Source organism: Podarcis muralis, chromosome 13 (genome assembly GCF_964188315.1).
Source record: "Podarcis muralis chromosome 13, rPodMur119.hap1.1, whole genome shotgun sequence".
NCBI lineage: Eukaryota > Metazoa > Chordata > Lepidosauria > Squamata > Lacertidae > Podarcis > Podarcis muralis.
The window spans coordinates 11,126,233-11,145,695 of NC_135667.1; the positions used below are offsets into that span (position 1 = coordinate 11,126,233).

Consider the following 19,463-nt stretch of genomic DNA (forward strand, 5'->3'; position numbering starts at 1 on the left):
GAGCATTGAGAGTTTTCTAAGGCATGCCCTTGGACAAATGGGAGATGCTCTCCCAGAATCCTCTGCAAATCTCAGAGGTTGTGTGGCAGATGTGTCAACGTGGGAGGGGGTTGTTGTTGTTGTTGTTTAGTCGTTTAGTCGTGTCTGATTCTTCGTGACCCCATGGACCAGAGCACGCCAGGCACTCCTGTCTTCCACTGCCTCCCGCAGTTTGGTCTAATTCATGTTGGTAGCTTCGAGAACACTATCCAACAATCTCGTCCTCTGCTGTCCCCTTCTCCTTGTCCCCTCCATCTTTCGCAACATCAGGGTCTTTTCCAGGGAGTCTTCTCTTCTCATGAGGTGGCCAGAGTATTGGAGCCTCAGCTTCAGGATCTGTCCTTCCAGTGAGCACTCAGGGCTGATTTCCTTAAGAATGGATAGGTTTGATCTTCTTGCAGTCCATGGGACTCTCAAGAGTCTCCTCTAGCACCATAATTCAAAAGCATCCATTCTTCGGCGATCAGCCTTCTTTATGGTCCAGCTCTCACTTCCATACATCACTACTGGGAAAACCATAGCTTTAACTATACGGACCTTTGTTGGCAAGGGAGGGGGTTAGAAAGTTGTAAAAACAGTTCGTCCAATTGCTTAAGAGCAGAGGGTGCACCTGAAACCCCTCTTCCAGCCCCATTTCCTCCCCCTTTAACTTTACTTGTATCTCCTAGAATATCCTGCGTCGGACAGAAGAAGGCTCATTGCGAGAGCAGAACGCCATGAAAGCTTTGTCCTCTGTTTCCAAGGTGAGGATGACACTGATTATGTGAACTTACGAAGCCATCTCAGACCGAATCAAACCCGTTAGCCTGCTATTGTGATTGGCAGCAGCTCTGCAGGGTCTTTTCCAGCGCTGCTACCAAATATCATTTCAAACCAGAGATCCCCTCTGTTGACCTTGGAATCTTTGCCACCCAAAGCACCGGATGTGCTATTGAGCCATGGCCTTGTTTGTACTACCCTGCTGAATCCTGCTCCCTCCCAATAGTCAGGTGCTAAATGCCAATGGCTATGTAGCCAGAATGGGGCCGAGGGTGAAGCAAGAGGGATGTTTCAGACGAGTTGGGGTGAAATCCCAAGTTTCGCAGAAGTACAATAAAAAAAAAAAAAAAGGAAGAAAAACGAACCCAAATTTACCCTGATGAGGACTGAGCATGTTTACTAGCCAAGAAGAATGGAATGGAATGGAGTACTCTGGAAAGGCTGGAATGGAATGGAGTACGCTGGAAAGGGTGTGGTTGGCTGGAGCGCTGCACACTGCTGCATTTTGTTGCAGATATTTGCACGTTTGTATATTTTTAATACCGCCTGTTTCCTAACCATTCCCTTCCCTTTGTGGTAGATCAGCAGTCCCTTGATGACCACAAGTAACGTGACTCTCTTCTCTCTCTCCTTTTCCCATTCCCTCAATCTCTGACCAAGATAATAGAAGAATGTAACTCTGAGGTGGGCCGCATGCGTCACATGGAGGAGCTCATCCACATCGCCAGCAAGATCGAGTTTGACAAGCTTAAGGTCAGGAAGGCTTCAGTTCTCTGCCTTGCTTTTGGGCTCACTCCAAATGGCTCTTCCCTGATCCTCTCTGCCTGCCTAAATTGCGGAATGAAAACATTGCTGTTCCTCTTTGCGACTTGTGCTAAGCAGCGTAACAGAGCGCGTTACGTTATTTTTCTCCGCTTGGTTCCGAATATTTTCCTCTCCTTTACAACTATGCCTTGCCCAACCCTTGGAAATAATAACTCATTTGATCGTGTTCGCTGGAATCGGTGAGCTACCCGTGTGATTGGAGCGTTGACAAACCCTCACTCGGCCTTGAAGCGCACTGGCTGATCTTGGGCTGGGGTCCCCTCAGCCTAGCCTACCTCATAGGGTTGTTGTGAAAATAACATTGCCTATCTGCCGCCACCTTTAGCTCTTTGGAAGAAGAGCAGCACGTAAATGTAATAATAATTGCAAAATTCGTGCTATTAATAGACATTGTGGACCGTTTGAACATCTTATTTACAGTTAAGCAGTATACACATTCTGCTAATTAATTAATTAAGTTAATTAATTACTTGAGCTAATTAGTTAATTGAGTTGTCTTGCTGGTCAGCACCACCCCTGTCGGAGGCAGTGTGCTTCTGAATTCCAGTTGCAGAAACTGCAGGCGGGGAGAATGCTGTTGTGCTCAGGTTCTGCTACTGAATGGGCTTCCCATTGTGGGCATCTGGTTGGCCAAAATGAGAACAGGATGCTGGACTAGATGGGCCATTGGCCTGATCCAGGAGGGATCTCTGTATTGTTCTTAATAGACCAGTTAAATATTGCCAGTTGACCACCAACTCTTTGTCAAATATGCCCAGAAACTTTGATGTCAGGGAGGCTCGAGAAATTAGCCCGCTGGCCTTACTTACTCACTTAGAACAACCACATCTAAAAAATAAAAATTAAAAAGTGAGGCTTTGCCATTGCTTCTCTTTCTTTCTGTTTTTAATTTTGGTGTTTTTAGACTTTGCGACTCAAGGCTGACCCGCTTGTTCCAGGATAAAAGCCAAAAAAACCCCAGAGCTGTTAGTTAATCACTCACAGTTCTAGAAAGCTTACCGTACTTTTCCGTCTATAAGATGCCCCCATGTATAGGACACCCCCTATTTTGGGGGGCTCAAATTTAAGAAAATGGAGGGGGATGACACAGAGTTGTTGAGCTTTTTTTGCAGAGGATTGCCCAGGGTTATTGAGGTTTTTTTGGGGGGTTGCCAAAAATCGCTCACCCATACACGTCACTAAATCTACCTCCCGTCTGTCACATCGCCTGCATAAGTTGCCAATAGACCACTCAACTACATACAGGAGCACCAGCCAATCAACACTATCCAGTGTGGTGTAGTGGTGAGAACCAGTGTCGTGTAGTTGTTAAGAGCGGTAGACTCGTAATCTGGTGAACCGGGTTCGCTTCCCCGCTCCTCCACATGCAGCTGCTGGGCGACTTTGGGCTAGTTACACTTCTCTGAAGTCTCTCAGCCCCACTCACCTCACAGAGTGTTTGTTGTGGGGGAGGAAGGGAAAGGAGATTGTTAGCCGCTTTGAGACTCCTTCGGGTAGTGATAAAGTGGAATATCAAATCCAAACTCCTCTTCTTCTACCCATTGACGCAGCACCCAATAACACGCACAATAGCCACTGACAGCCTCGGCAGCAACCAATCAAATGTCCACCCTATGCATTGCCCGAGTATAAGACGACCCCCACTTTTTAGCATGAATTTTAAAGAAAAAAACCACAGTCCTATACACGGAAAAGTACGGTAATTCCCATTGCTTAGAGGAAAGAAAAAGTTAATTTCATTGTTTCACAATAGCCGTTGTTGTTGTCTTTTAAAAAAATAATAATTAGTGTAAAACCTGTAAATAATTAAAGCACCTTTGTGTTTGATCGGATGAAGTTAATGCTGTCTAAAAAACATTTGACCTGACACTTGAACACACACACACACACACACACACACACACACACACACACGTGTCAAATGCTCTGCAGAAAGTAATCCAAGTTGGTGGCCTGTTTCTGCACCTCCTTTCCCAATTGTGCTTTGATTTCTCTTTGATCCAGGCAGTTCCCATCATCTCCCAGAGCCGGCAGCTGCTGAAACAGGGCGAGCTGTTGGAGGTGGTGCACCGGGGCACCATCTTTGGCACCAAGCCCAAACTGGTCCCCATTTACTTGTACCTCTTCAACGACCTGCTGCTCATCACCCAGCGGAAGAGGTGAGCTGAAAAACAGCGAGCTGCCTTACAGCGGAGTCAACCAGACTCTTGCCCCATCTCCCCTGGTATTATGTGCAGGGGCTCTCCAGAGTTTCAGACAGGAGACGTATTCCCAGCCCTACCTGGAGATGCAGGGGATTAAGCCCTGGGGTCTTCTGCATGCAAGTCAGAGGCTCTGACCTACGACTCTTGGCTTGTATGGGGTTCAATCCCATGATCTTGGTGGTATCAGCACCAGGCTCCAATCAACTGAGCTAACACACTGGGTTTTTTCTCTTTGGCAAGGAGTGGTTGAGTAGGTGGGTGTGCTTGGCCCCCCAACAAAGGAAAGGGCATGCAAATTTTGGACAGGGCCAATATGGGGAAGGGAAGGGATCTTAAGAAGTGCTCATGGGGCAGAGAAGCAGAATCGGGTAGCTGAAAGCCTGTAGCCTGTGATGCATTTATACTAATTTTAAGTCTCAGTCAGCTGCCTGCTTTCCAGTTGCCTGTTGCTTTATTCTCAAGGACTAGAAACTTTAAAAATAAGAAGTTCGGTTTACGAACTTAATCCGTTCCAGAAGTCCGTTCTTAAACCGAAACTGTTCTTAAACCGAGGCGCGCTTTCCCTAATGAGGTGCCCTTCCACCATTCGGCTTCTGTTCTTAAACCAAGGTAAAGTTCGCAAACCGGGACATTACTTCCAGTTTTGCAGAGTTTGTAAGCCGAATCGTTCATAAACAGGACTGTTCTTAAACCAAGGTACCACTGTGAAGTCAAACCTCGGTTCCTGAATGCCGAAAACCCAGAAGTAAATGCTCCGGTTTTCGAATGATTTCTGAAAGCCGGATGTGCTACGCGGCTTCCGTTTTGAAGTTTCCCTATTGTATTGAGGCTTCCGCTTTCAGTTTTCGGTTGTCGAACGCTTCAGAAGTCAAACGGTCTTCCGGAATGGATTACATTCGACAACCGAGGTTTGACTGCAATAAAAATAAGAGTGGAGATTGCCCAAGTGCTGGCTGCTTGTGGGGTGTGAACATGGCAACGCACACACCAGTCTATTTATTCCACTTTGCTGAAGGAATAGCAGCCATTTTTCAAGATGATGTTTTCTGTAAAGAAAGAGGGCTTATATGTGCACATTGCGGCTTAGCAGTCCCTCTGCTATAGGTTTTCTCCTCTGCTTCACCCTCTCCTGCAGTTCAGAGCGCTTTGTGGTGCTGGATTATGCCCACCGCTCTCTCGTCCAGGCCCAGGGCTGCTGCGAATCCTCCACAAGCCACAGCGCGGAGAACAGCTTCTACCTGACGCTGCTGGAGAACCACCAAGGACGGAGCAGTGACCGGCTCTGCCGGGCCCCAACACAGTGAGTGGCAGAGATCAGGCTGGGCGTGGGATTAGGGAAGAAAATGACAACTCTCTTTTAAATCAGAACCAGTGAAGGCGGTGAAGGTCCTGTGTGAGTGTCTGGAGGCGGTTGGAGGATGGATGGCGGCTAACAGATTGAGGTTGAATCCTGACAAGACAGAAGTACTATTTTGGGGGGACAGGAGGCGGGCAGGTGTGGAGGATTCCCTGGTCCTGAATGGGGTAACTGTGCCCCTGAAGGACCAGGTGCACAGCCTGGGAGTCATTTTGGACTCACAGCTGTCCATGGAGGCACAGGTCAAATCTGTATCCAGGGCAGCTGTTTACCAGCTCCATCTGGTACGTAGGCTGAGACCCTATCTGTCTGCAGAATGTCTTGCCAGAGTGGTGCATGCTCTGGTGATCTCCCGCTTGGACTACTGCAATGTGCTCTACGTGGGGCTACCTTTGAAGGTGACCCGGAAACTACAACTAATCCAGAACGCGGCAGCTAGACTGGTGACTGGGAGCGGCCGCCGAGACCATATAACACTGGTCTTGAAAGACCTACATTGGCTCCCAGTACGTTTCCGAGCACAATTCAAAGTGTTGGTGCTGACCTTTAAAGCCCTAAACGGCCTCGGTCCAGTATATCTGAAGGAGCGTCTCCTCCCCCATCGTTCTGCCCGGACACTGAGGTCCAGTTCCGAGGGCCTTCTGGCGGTTCCCTCACTGCGAGAGGCCAAGTTACAGGGAACCAGGCAGAGGGCCTTCTCGGTAGTGGCGCCCGCCCTGTGGAACGCCCTCCCATCAGATGTCAAAGCGATAAACAACTACCTGACATTCAGAAGACATCTGAAGGCAGCCCTGTTCAGGGAAGTTTTTAATATGTGACATTTTAGTGTATTTTTCATCTTTGTTGGAAGCCGCCCAGAGTGGCTGGGGAGGCCCAGCCAGATGGGCGGGGTACAAATAATAAGTTGTTGTTGTTGTTGTATAATAAGTTGTTGTTGTTGTTGTTGTTGTTGTTGTTGTTGTTGTTGTTGTTGTTACAACTAGCTAAAGTCCTAGTTCGTACATGATGCACACCTATGGTTGATTCAACTGTGGTTTCTTATACCATGGCTTTGCGTTGCGTGCAGTCTCTGCCCAGGGGCTTCTCTATGGTTCTGATGCATCGAATCACTTTCCCAAAAAACATTTTTGCAGGACCGCAATTGCCTCAACTCTTCCAGAACCAGCCCACCATGGCGAAAGATGCTTTTCATGGATTTGTCATTTGGTTTCAGGTCAGATATGCACCGCTGGATGGGTGCTTTTCCTCGCCATGAATCCCAGTCGGTTGGCAAACAGGAAACCATCTATGAGGACTGGGGTGAGACACATTGGTTTCATGTACACACTGTCTAAAATCCGCTCTTGTCATTACTGCCAGCAGAATTTATTTGCTTTCTTGTTACATTTGTTACTTCTTCCAAGGAGTGTGTGTCCCCCCCCCCAACCCAAATTTTATCCTCTTGACAACCTTGTGAGATAGGTTAGGCTTAGAGAAGGTGTCTGGCCTAGTTTCAACCACCTGAGCTTCACTGCCATGCAAGAATTTGAACTCGGGTCTCCCAGGTCTTGGTCTGAGGCTGTGTACACACTATGCCTCTGGAGTCCATTCAAAGCCCGTTCATTCCCTCGAAGAATTCTGGGCGTCGTAGTATGTTAGGATTTGCTGGGGATTGTAACTCTGTGAGGGGTAAACTACAGGGCCCAGAATTCTTTGAGGGGAAAGAGTGTTCCTTGAATGTGCTTGAAGGGTATGTAGTGTGTACATAGCCCGATGCTCTAACTGCTTCAGAGGTAGGATTTGAATCAGGATGGCGGTGCTGGGAGGGGGATGGTGGCCAGCCCCCATGTACACTGATTTTCTTGGATTTGTTTATAAAAAATACTTCAATACCACGATTTCATTTTTTAAAAAAATACCAAGTCGGTTTACAGCAATTATACACAGCATACATAACGAAAACCACACCGAGATTTAAAATTATAGATCAGCAGCTAACTGTGACAGGAAATGTTTTTCTTCATGGTCTGTGTAAGCCTCGCAATTGTAAGCTGCACAACTCACCAGTGTAAAATGACGCCCTCACCTTAGAGCTGCGGTTCCCTTCAATTACTGGTAACTAGTAAGTTATTTCTTTGAGGGCAGGGCCCTCTTCCCCTTCCTGGCCATGAACCATAATCCCCAGATTCCCAGTGTTCATTTTTTGGTTTTTAAATAAGAAAGAGAGAGCAAGTTTCTAGCATTTGTAGAACCTGCAATACAAGGCAAAATGTACCATTCTCATTGTTTTTTGTGAGGAACAGGTCTGTGTCCAACATACTCTCTGTGTTTAATTTGCCTCCCCCTGGAACTATTCTTGTGGATGTGTGTGTTCCTTCCTCCATGACTGTGTGTCCAATTACAGGAAGATCATTTTCACCTATATCTGTAAACCTCCCTGTACCCTATGCCAATGCCTCTTTTTCGTTCTTTCCTTCTTTCACCCTCCCTCCTTCCCTCTTTCCTCACAGACTGCCCTCAGGTGCAGTGCATTGAGACCTACTCTGCGGCCCAGGCCGATGAACTGAGCCTAGAGCCCACGGACATTGTCAATGTGCTACGCAAAACCAATGAGGGTATGTGTGTGTTTAATATCGAAATGCGTGCACGTTTAATAGCGACGTGTGTGGAATTATCGAATCACTCTGCAAAAGTGTCACTTATCCCAGATAGATAAAAGGGAGGGGGGAGGCATTCACCACCCAAGGTATGCCATGTTTAAACATGGAGGTAGTTAAGACTATAGAATTTGCACCCAGAGGCACCATATGGTTCTGAATCCCAGTTACTGGAAACCACAGGTGGGGAAAGTGTGGCTGCGCTCAGATCCATCTTCTGGCCTTCTCACCAAGTCATCTGAGGGAACAAGATGTTGGACAATATGGGCCATTGGGCTAGTCCATCAAAAATCTTCTTAAGTTCTTACAAGGTGGTGTTTTTTGAAGTTGAGGCCTGTAGCTGCCGAAAAAACGGTCCTCCTTCAGTTTTTGACACACACAGACTCCCTGCAATCTAAGGCCCACACACTTTATTGATATGCTGCGTTCTGACCCCACCCTTCCTGCGAAGCAGCAGGGCTGCTCTGGAAGCTTCTGGAAGCTTCAAACCGAACACCTGAGAGAACCCCCCCAGTGGCTTTGAAGGCGAGGAAAGGGGTGGACAGGAAGTGAGAGGCTGATGGGTCTTCTTCCCTTTCCCTCCCCTCTCGTAGGCTGGTATGAGGGCGTCCGCCTGACCGACGGCAAGAAGGGCTGGTTCCCCTCGCGCTACGTGCAGGAGATCACGAACGAGCATGTGCGGCGGCGCAACCTCCGCGAGCGCTACCGCGTCCTGCAGGCTGCCCGCCAACTCCAGCTGACGCGCACCAGCCACACGAAGAGCAAGTACAGTTCGGCCTGAGGCGGCGGGCACAGAGCCACGGAACGAGGATGCTTATCCCACTACTGGGCTCAGACTAAGAGCAACGTCTGCTCTGCTCAGGGCAGGAGAAGCACTGCCACAAAGGGGGGCACCAAAGATGGCAGCAGTAGGTGGCACTAGAGGGGAGGAAGACCAATATATAGCACATGCCCACAATGCTTCTCGCTGGACGTAGACTGTAATGCCACAAGCGGGCCACCGGAGGCGTCAGAGGCACACCACCCAACCTGCCTGCTTTGCCTGCTGTTTGCCAGAAGAGGGCGGTGCTGTCAGCAGCTTCAGCTTCATTGCACTGTGCACAGAGCCACTTACGGTTGGTTCGACTACAAACACGTCCGAACTCTTCAGCACTTGTCCTGCTTGGTGGGGGAGCTCAATGCCCAGGGCGATGACAGCCAACTTCCTCAGCCAGAGGGAGGGGTGCGGTGGGTGGGCCACCTCTAGCAATGCTGCATGGGGAAAAGCCAGATCACCCCACCCACACCCGTGGCATCATTGCCAGGCCAGATGCATTGAGGTAGATGATTCAGGGGCACCCGCAATGACAAACTTTGTCAGCGCTGGGGTTATTTTTTTCTGTCTGCGCGGGTGGTGCTGTGGTCTAAACCACAGAGCCTAGGGCTTGCCAATCAGAAGGTTGGCGGTTCGAATCCACACAACGGGGTGAGCTCCCGTTGCTCGGTCCCTGCTCCTGCCAACCTACCAGTTCAAAAGCACACCCAAAAGTGCGAGCAGATAAATAGGTACTGCTCCAGCGGGGAGGTAAACAGCGTTTCCGTGCGCTGCTCTGGTTTTGCCAGAAGCGGCTTAGTCATGCTGGCCACATGACCTGGAAGCTGTACGCCGGCTCCCTCAGCCAGTAAAGCGAGATGAGCGCCACAACCCGAGTCATCCACGACTGGACCTAACGGTCAGGGGTCCCTTTACCTTTACCTCCTGTGCTCAGAGGGTTGAATTTATGTGCTTGCAAAGACCGGGTCCCTTTTTCACTCGGAGAGGAGCAGCTAGATGGAGCCTCCCTTTGCCAACGCCTGTTAACAATATGGGAGATGGGCACTCCTTTTGAAAGCTGAATTCGAAGTTTAGTCTGCCCCCTTCCTGGAATCAGATGCCTGAACACAGCACCTTCTTTGCCAGTAAGCTGGAGCAGGATTTGCACACAGCCCCCATCCTCCTCTGGAGGGTCAATTCCACGTGAGGGTAAACCGACCCAGAACCTGCCCCAAGGCCTCGTGGACCTGATGCTGCTTCCCACGCCCTACCCCTGGCTCTTGAGGGTGCCCTAACTGCGGGGTTGGCCGTGCCTTTTCCTATCAGGCCATGTTAGGAACCTGGGATTTACCTTTTGCAAAAGTGGGGAATCCCTTCTTCTTGGTGCCATCGATCTCTGCTAATATTGCAGAGGCTCTCCCTGCTGTTCTTCGTCTCAGGGCCCCCTCTCTACCTCAGCGGCTATGCTCCTTGCCAACTAGCGCCCCCACTTCTCCTTTAGCCCTTGCAGGGGATTGGGGCCTCCTGGCTCGGCCCACTTTTCAGGACTCGGCCGCTCATTTCTTCTCCTCTGGCGCTGGCGTCTGATCTGCTTGCCCCCCCCCCCCCCGCCTCTAAATGCATTTCCCTACCGCCAATGTTGCAAGCCTGCCAGAGTTTCCTCGGCTTTTCTTGCATCTTCTTCCCTGCTTCCACCCTGGAAACGTGGCCACGGACCTGCTTCTATTTATTATATATGACAGCCTCTTAACTCCTATATCCTAGAGGAGATTTCTGCACCCCCACCAGCTCTGGTAGCATCAAGGAGGTGCGGACAAAAAAGATGTTTAACTTATTCTGTACCATATTTGCCTGCACTGTTGTCTTTTCGTTTTTGTTTTGTGTTTTTCTATCGGAATTGCTTTTTTAAAAAAAATGAAGATGATGGAAGAATATTGTGGCAATGGGCTTTTTCTCTGCCTCCTTCTCTGGTGTTTGCAGATACTTTTAAAATACTGGTGACATTACTTTTTCCTATGTCCATGCTCCACCTACATGGGGAGATGAGAACACTGTCTTAGCCAGCCCTGAAGTATCCACTACTGTACCAGTGGCTCTTCTGACCCTTAGGCTTGCTGTTTCCTACATTTAAAGATTCTTCTGAGCTCAAGCCCCCTCCCTTTCCAGACAAACAGGGGGAGGACCTGCTATTTTGGATCCACTAGTCTGGAAAAGGAAAAAGCTCAATCAGCCTGTCCCGAGAGAGGGGGCCATTCTGCAATGTCAGCATTGGGTGCTAGTGGATTTTTCATCCCCTCCAGGTGCAGAAACACAGCAGCAGGAGCGGTTGCTTTCAACGGGAGGTTGGCAAGTGTGTCTCTGTGCGAGTTGCTGGACTGGTCTCCTTCTAGCTGGAACAGGCATCCAGATGATGCTAGAGCAATCTGCTCTTGGTAACTTGCTGCCTCCCAGACATCTCAGACTGCAATTCCCATCAGCCCCGGCCAACACATTATTAAAGTGGGCAAGGCTGATGAGAGCTGTCATCCAGGGGGCAGGGGAAGATGATGGCCACATTCCTTTGCCGGGAGGGGGGGTGTATGGAGCATAAATTTTGCTGTTTTAATGCAGGCATAGTTTCCAAACACACTCCCACATCTTCCAGCCAAAAAGAGGCATTGTCAGAGTTCTGGCCAGGCAAAAACATTCAGGGCAAAGCAGGACAAGTGAGGAGTGTGCAGTCTGGGGATTGTTCCAGGGGCCAATTAAGAGATGCCTGGAGGGCCACACAATCCCTCCCACCCCTGTTGTAGTCCAGAAATATCTGTAGGGCACCCCTAGTGAATCCAGTTCACAGACATTTTTGAAAGCAAGCCAGTGGGGAGGAAGGGTGTGCCTCTGGTTACAATTCGGAGTGGACATTTCCCGGTTATATAGACCAGCAGTTGGACTTGACAGAAGGCTGCCTCAGATCTTCACAAGGAAATGGTTCCTTAGGCCCCAACGCTCAAGAGTGTCTTTCTCACACATTTGACTGAGAGATCTTAGGCCAAAGCGCTTCCCTTAAAGCAAGGGATCGCCTCTCCCCTCAAATCTGCGGACAGAAAAGAGTCTAGTATAAAAGGTAGATTTATTTGGTGTTCTGTGGAACAGCCACGCCAATAACTTAATGCACGCTTTGTACAGGAAGCAGCCGACGCATGTCCACCCTACCAGCCAGACTAGGCTGAGGGCCAAAAAGAAAAGCCCACAGGATTATGGGAGATTACGCAAGGCCCCTGTCTCACAAGCGCCAGCCAGGCCTTTCCCTCTTCACCCCAGGGGAGGGGAGCTCCTGGCTTAGGCATGCTGACAAATGGAAAAAACATTCCTCCCTCCTGCCCCCAACCAACCACGTTTTCCACATACTGCTAAAAAGACATTAGTCACACTTTGCAGATGCCCCGAGAGCGGTGCGTGTGTGTGTCTGAGTAGGTGCTGCCTTGATCACAGTGTTTAAAATACTTCAAAAATCAAGCATAAAAGGGACCCCTGCTGCAGCATAAGGCAAGCTCTCCTCTGTTGCTGTTCCACCTTGAGGTTAGGCCACAATCCACACCAAACATTTACAGCACTCTTATACCACTTTTTAAAACCGTGGCTCCCCCTCACAAAAGAAACCTAGGAACTATAGTTTGTTAAGGGTGCTGAGGGTTGTTGGGAGACACACACACAGAGAGCCCCGATTTCCGGAGTTCACTAGGAAGAGGGACTGATTGTTAAACTACCCTGGGGACTGTAGCTGTATGCAGGGAGGAGGACCACACCATATATTTAAAGCACAAGGGCTTCCACCAATGAATGATGGGAAGTTTGCCTCCAGAGCTACAATTTCCAGCACCCTCAGCGAACTACGGCTCCCAGGATTCTTTGGGGGAGCATGACTTTTCAAGTGCTATAACCAGCTTTAAATGTATAATATAGGTAAACTTGAAATGTATAGACCAGCCCCTTTTCCCTTCCGTGGGAATTAATAGGTTACCTCTCATTAACTTACTTCTCCCTTAATACTGATTTTACCCTGTGCCTGTAGGAAGGGAGATTTTTCTCTTCATCCTTCCTCTGCTTTTTTTTAAAAAAAATTAAAGGTGCAATGAAATGAAGAAACACCTTCCACTTAGATCCTCAACCACATGCGGCCGGGAATTATAGATGAAAAACACTCTGCAGTTGCTCAGAGGCATTCTTTCACAAAATGCAGCTTCGGTGTAACAAAGACACTCATACAAAAGGTGGGTGGAGGGGAAGAGTGAAGACCTGGGGCAAAAACAGAACAGCAGCAGTACATATATTTGTAGGAAAAAAACCCCAGAGGTGCCTTGATTTGAGCAAGGGACTAAAAAATGTTTAGACAATGATTGTGCTACTGCTAAAACAACGGTATCTCCAGCTGGCTGGGCCATGCTGAGAGAGGGAGGCACTGAAAACACATCCTGAACGGGCGACACTTTGTTAGAGACAGCCTGTCATCTTCAACCCACATATTATGGGGGGTTGGGGGTTGGTGGAACGCCACAAGGCAGCAGTGGCTGCTCCCAGCACTAGTAGTGACCCAATGTTCATTGCCAGGCAAGGACTGTATCCATCAGCACCGGACGTAGAGTTATTTGTTTCCCTCCATTTTTGAAGGCACCAAGGAAGGCAGCAGCCGAGCCGGAGAGGAAGGACCCGCCTGCATCTGCCCCCCCACAAGTCTCTTCCTGCCAGTGTGTTGACCGCCGCGGCCCACTCACTGCCCCAGGACCAGGGGGGTGGAGCTGGTGTTAGGGGTCCACAAATGAGACCATGATATAGCGGGTCCCACGGGTGGTGGGCAGGCCTTCGTGGTAGTGGGTGAGGCGTCCGGGATGCAGCAAGGTCCATCCCTTGCGGGGGGATTCCACTTTGCAGTTGTAGCGGATAAACCGGCAGCCGCCTCCCTTCAGGGGGGTGGGGAGAGGAGAAAGAGAGAGAAAAAGTACGTCACAAACTGTGTTTGAGGCTCGCATGTGCTTGTGTAAAAGGGTGTACAATTGCTGATTTGTACAGCTCAGCAGTTATACGTATAGACTGTGCACTTGTTGAACTATGAACATGCAGTGTTCACATTTTTTAGTCAACAAAAGTACAGTATTTATACCTGTGTAAGGTTAAGGTACAGGGACGCGGGTGGCACTGTGATCTAAACCACAGAAGGTCGGCAGTTCAAATCCCCACGATGGGGTGAGCTCCTGTTGCTCGGTCCCTGCTCCTGCCAAACTAGCAGTTTGAAAGCACATCAAAGTGCAAGTAGATAAATAGGTACCGCTCTGGCGGGAAGGTAAACGCCGTTTCCATGCGCTGCTCTGGTTTGCCAGAAGCGGCTTAGTCATGATGGTCACATGACCCGGAAGCTGTACGCTGGCTCCCTCGGCCAATAAAGCAAGATAAGCGCCGCAACCCCAGAGTCGTCCGCAACTGGACCTAACAGTCAGGGGTCCCTTTACCTTTTAAGGTTAAGGTAAAGGATCCCTGGACGGTTAAGTCCAGTCAAATGTGACTATGGAGTTGCGGTGCTCTTCTCGCTTTCAGGCCAAGGGAGCCGGCGTTTGTCCACAGACAGCTTTCCAGGTCACGTGGCCAGCATGATTAAACCACTTCTGGTGCAACAGGACCCTGTGACAGAAACCAGAGCACACGGAAACGCCGTTTACCTTCCCACCGCAGCAATACCTTTTTATCTACTTGCACTGGTGTGCTTTTGAACTGCTAGGCTGGGACCGAGCAACAGGAGCTCACCCCGTCGTGGGGATTCAAACTGCTGACCTTCTGATCAGCAAGATCCAGAAGCTCAGTAGTTTAGACAACAGCACCACCTGTGCGCACACACACACACCCCGCTCCAACTCCCAGACTCTAGGGGGTGCTCACCTCATAGTCGATCCCTTTGTGGTTCAGCGCAACGTTGATGGTGAAAGTGGAGGAATCATGATGCGGCCTTAGCGAGGGCTGCTCATCCGGGCGGTAGCGGACCATGAAATTCATGATCGCTCGTGCCTGCAGAACGGCAGTGAGTCAAGCATTGTCTTGCGGGAGAATGGCAAATTGCACGTACACACACATACCCAAAATAAGAATAGTGGAAATAATTTAGGAAACGCCAGACTTTGCTGCTGTGCCCAGGCTTATAAATAGCCACCAGATGTGAGAAAAAACTTGAAGCTTTTGTGAAACTGGAGATGGTCTGATTATGCTCCTCCCCCCTCTGCTTCCAAAGCTTGGAACAGTTTCCTATTCATCTCCCCACTTGGGCTCTTTGAGGCGACCCTTTTCCCAACCCCTCAGCTGTGATGCCTCATCAGGCAGGCTGGATGCTTCCCCCTCCGACAAACCTTAGTGTAGTAGCCGGGATAGAGCTTTTCTGTGACGGGAGCGATGTAGTCCTGCAGGAACTGCAGCCATTCCTTCTCAAAACCAATTTGGTTCATGTGAATATCAACAGTCGGGACATTCTCATAGCCACCAGCCAGCCGGGAATCCTGGGGGAGTCAAAATTGCCGAGGCAAATGGTACTGAGAAACCGGTAGCATACAGTGCTACCTCGGGTTAAGAACTTAATTCGTTCTGGAGGTCTGTTCTTAACCTGAAACTGTTCTTAACCTGAAGCACCACTTTAGCTAATGGGGCCTCCCGCTGCCGCTGCGCCACCAGAGCACGATTTCTGTTCTCATTCTGAAGCAAAGTTCTTAACCCAAGGTACTATTTCTGGGTTAGCAGAGTCTGCAACCTGAAGCGTCTGTAACCCGAGGTACCACTGTACTGGCAAATTCCGCTACTGCCTTTTCTAAGATTCTACGATAATCCTATAATAACGATTAAGGATGCCCCAAGCCACATTTGCCTCCCCTTGCCCAAAATTTCAAGCTGAAACCTCTCAAGGGAGCTGTACGGTCCCTTCTGCCAAATTTAGCAAGTAAAGGTATATGAAATAATACATGGTTCTGAAAAAGTGGATAGGAAGATGCTTTTCCTCCTTTCTCTTAATACTAGAATTCAGGGATATGGAACGTAAGGAAAGACGTGCTGGATCAAGCCAAGGACCGATTTGGTCCAGCATCCTGTTCTCACAGTGGCCAAGCAGATGCCCATGATGGGAAGCATGCAAACAGGGCCTGGGGTGTTCCAGGGAAGCTGAAGGTTGGTAGAATCAGGACAGACAAAAAAGGCAGTAAATTCTTTATGGAGTGTACAGTTAAATTATGGACTGTGCTCTCACAAGGTGTAGCTGATGGCGTCACCAAAACTTAGATGGCTTTAACATAAGATTACAGTGGTACCTCTGGATCCATTCTGGAGCCCCGTTTGCATCCTGAAGCGAACGCAACCCACGTCTACGCATGCGTGGGTCACGATTTGCAACTTCCGCGCATGCACGTGACGTCATTTTGAGCGTCTGCGCATGCGCGAGCGGCAAAACCTGGAAGTAACGCGCTCTGTTTCTTCTGGGTCACTGTTGAGCGCAACCTGAAAATGCTCAACCTGAAGTATATTCAACCCGAGGTATGACTGTATAGGGAAATTCAGGGAGGATAAGGCTATCAACAGCTGCTAGGCCAAGATGGCTGTGTTCTCCGCCTTCCCACTTGGAGGCAGTACACCTCTGAATAATAATAATAATAATAATAATAATAATAATAATAATAATAATAATAATAAATGAAAAGGACCCCTAGATGGTTAAGTCCAGTTAAAGGCAACTATGGGGTTTCGGCGCTCATCTCGCTTTCAGGCCGAGGGAGCCGGCGTTTGTCCACAGACAGTTTTCCAGGTCATGTGGCCAGCATGACTAAACCGCTTCTGGCGCAACATGACACCATGACGGAAACCAGAGGGCACGAAAACACCATTTATCTTCCCACCACAGTGGTACCTATTTATATACTTGCACTGGTGTGCTTTTGAACTGCTAGGTTGGCAGGAGCTGGGACAGAGCAACGGGAGGTCACTCCGTAGCGGGGATTCGAACCGCCGACCTTCTGATCGGCAAGCCCAAGAGGCTCAGTGGTTTAGACCACAGTGTCACATGCATCCCTACAACCTCTCAATACCAGCAGCTGGAAACTGCAGGGTGCATGTGTTTGGCCTCTGTGAGAATAAGAAAAAGTGTCAAGGCTAGATGAGCCTCTGGCCTGATAAGGCAAAGCTCTTCTTTATGTTAGGCCCGAAGAAGAAGGGAGGGCTCCCACCTCATGCTTCCCTCCGGACCACTGGCCAAAGTTTTCTGCCTCTTCCACCAGCTCATCACACATCTGGTCGGTGAACACGGGGAACCAGTAAACGTCAGGGCAGGGCTGCGAAAGGGGAGAAGGGTTGGTGTGTGAGAGAAAGGAGAGTTTCTGAGACACGAGATGCGCGATGCAAAGGCATGGCAACCGAGAGATGCTTACCTGCTCATAATAGTCCGCCTCCAGCACCTGAGTGTAATTCTCATGGATGTATTTCTCCTGCCAATCCTGAACGAAAGGGGGGAGGGGACAGAGACATTAAGGGATCCCGAGAGTACATATTGGATTTCATCAAAATGACAAAGAGCAAGTTTCTAGACCTCATGGCTGCAGAGAAATGCTAAAAAATAATAACCCAGCATACAGCAGCAAAGACACTGGGCACTTCACTGGCACTCAGATCCGATAAGCACCGTGTGGCCAGTTTGGGGGGCTGCCATTTTAATTTCCCACTGTACACCAGCATGACCTCACTTCAGGGATACTAAAAGGGCAGACCTCAGTTGGGCAGCAGCCATTTACGATTTCCCACAATCCTAGGAGAACGCCAAATCAAGACATTGTGGTAAATTTTTAGGTAAGTGTGCAGCTCCGGGGGGGGGGGAGAGACAGTGGCCACAAGATGGCGCTTGGTTAGGCCCCCCCCCCTCAAACTTGTGGGAAGATGGGTAGCGGGAAGGGAGTCATCACACCCCAGTGCATTGAGGAATTACGGAAGGCAGGAAAATGGACTGTTTCTCACCAGGGGATTCTCGGAGATCTGCCTGAGGTCAGGATATAGGTGGGATATGTTGTATCTGGCGGTGGAAATGAGGCGCCCAAACTCATCCCGGTTACTGATGTGAAGGAAGATGCCCTGGGGGAGGGAATAGATAGTTAAAAAAAGTTACCACAGCCACCGTCCACCCCCAAATACATGCATCCTGGGAGGCCACAGAAGTGCTCCCCCAAACCCCATATACCGTATTTTTCGCTCCATAAGACGCACCTAGTTTTTAGTGGAGGAAAGGAGGAAAGCCCCATTTTGGGGCGGGATCAGCTCACAGTTGTGCAGCTTCTTTTGCAAAGGGGAAAACCTCCTGTTTTTTGAGGATCAGCTCAAACTTGTTGAGCTAACTTTGCAAAGGGAAAAAATCCTGTTTTTATGGGGTTCAACTCACAGCTCTGCAGCTTCTTTAGGAAAGGAAAGTTTCCAGACAGATAATCTAATCAGCCAGTCACATGTCGCTGGGGAAACAAACACCCTCCGCCTGCAGAACATTCAACAATGGAGGCCTGGGCAAGGGGGCGGAGCCAGAAAGGGAGCCAGCGATCGACCACACATTCGCTCCATAAGATGCACAGACATTTCCCCTTACTTTTTAGGAGGAAAAAAGTGCATCTTATGGAGCAAAAAATACGGCAATTGTATGGTTATATGTGTTCTGCAATATCACAGAATTTTGCTATTGAGAACATCATTCACGGTGTAGAGAACCTTAAAAGGTAAAGGGACCCCTGACCATTAGGTCCAGTCGTGGCCGACTCTGGGGTTGCGGCGCTCATCTTGCTTTATTGGCTGAGGGAGCCGGCGTACACCTTCCGGGTCATGTGGCCAGCATAACTAAGCCGCTTCTGGCAAACCAGAGCAGCGCACGGAAACGCCATTTACCTTCCTGCCGGAGAGCGGTACCTATTTATCTACTTGCACTTTGACGTGCTTTCAAACTGCTAGGTTGGCAGGAGCTGGGACCGAGCAACGGGAGCTCACCCCGTCACGGGGATTCAAACCGCCGACCTTCTGACCGGCAAGTCCTAGGCTCTGTGGTTTAACCCACAGCACCACCCGCGTCCCTTGTAGAGAACCTTAGGTGGTGGTTTTTGGTTTTGGTTTTTTTTTAAAAAAAAGAGGTTTCTAGCCTTTAAGATTGGGAAGACAGAACTGAAAACCAGGACAGCGAACCAGCAGTGAAACTCCCCAAAGTAGGTCAGAGCTTCTGTTAATCTTTTGAATTTCCCCAAAAGTGCTAGGTGTAGAATAAATTTATGCAAACCCAGGAAAACATGTCGGGTTTGCACCATCACTGGAAGAGACAGAACACAGCTTTCAGAAGTGCAGAGTCTGGGGAGATCTTGATTCATGGGATGTCTGGGAGGCAAAACGTTCCTTACCTTCTCCCGCACAGTCTTGCAAAAGGCCATGTCTGGGTCCGTGTCGTCCAAGGTGAAGACGTTGCGCTGGGGCAGCTCCTGGCGCAGAGTTTCCCCTCGCAGCAAATAGGCCTGAGAGATGTAGGGGACGTTCCACACTCCGCTGCAGGAAGAGAAGAGGGAGAGGAGAATTCTCAGTAAGAAGGTAAGCGGCCATCGTTTTCTATTCTGTCCTCTAGTCGTCGCATGTGGCAGATTCCCTTCCACCGCAGTTCGCCTTCTTCCCAAAACTATTCGTTTCGCTGGCAGATCTATGTAACTTACATAAGCTATGCAACTATGAAAAAGAAAATTCCTCTTCCCTCCTGTCCCTTCTTTCCTTTTGTGTCATGTCACTGTAAGCCTGTGGGCAGGAACTGCCTTGTTTAAATGAACTGCAAGTAAGCCGCACAGGGAACG

At 49.4% G+C, this 19,463-nt stretch overlaps 2 protein-coding genes across 5 annotated transcripts in view; one reads left to right on the forward strand and one right to left on the reverse strand.

The window, feature by feature from the left end:
• The window catches only part of ARHGEF15 (Rho guanine nucleotide exchange factor 15), a 56,642-nt gene extending 46,090 nt beyond the window's left edge, over positions 1–10,552 (forward strand). For all 4 annotated transcript variants that reach the window (XM_077916937.1, XM_028702519.2, XM_028702517.2 and 1 more), the window contains exons 10-16: positions 708–782; positions 1,459–1,551; positions 3,628–3,782; positions 4,963–5,127; positions 6,398–6,483; positions 7,674–7,778; positions 8,414–10,552. In XM_077916937.1, coding sequence (XP_077773063.1) covers positions 708–782; positions 1,459–1,551; positions 3,628–3,782; positions 4,963–5,127; positions 6,398–6,483; positions 7,674–7,778; positions 8,414–8,601 — 867 coding nt within the window. In that variant the 3' untranslated portion in view covers positions 8,602–10,552. The remainder of the gene's footprint in view (positions 1–707; positions 783–1,458; positions 1,552–3,627; positions 3,783–4,962; positions 5,128–6,397; positions 6,484–7,673; positions 7,779–8,413) is intronic.
• A 1,151-nt stretch (positions 10,553–11,703) lies between these two features.
• PLOD3 (procollagen-lysine,2-oxoglutarate 5-dioxygenase 3) overlaps positions 11,704–19,463 on the reverse strand; it is a 34,362-nt gene continuing 26,602 nt past the window's right edge. Inside the window, exons 13-19 of the mRNA XM_028702146.2 lie at positions 19,026–19,167; positions 17,617–17,730; positions 17,037–17,102; positions 16,836–16,940; positions 14,982–15,128; positions 14,521–14,646; positions 11,704–13,550 (exon numbers count right to left, since the gene is read on the reverse strand). Of these exons, the coding sequence (XP_028557979.2) occupies positions 13,395–13,550; positions 14,521–14,646; positions 14,982–15,128; positions 16,836–16,940; positions 17,037–17,102; positions 17,617–17,730; positions 19,026–19,167 (856 nt within the window). The 3' untranslated portion in view covers positions 11,704–13,394. The remainder of the gene's footprint in view (positions 13,551–14,520; positions 14,647–14,981; positions 15,129–16,835; positions 16,941–17,036; positions 17,103–17,616; positions 17,731–19,025; positions 19,168–19,463) is intronic.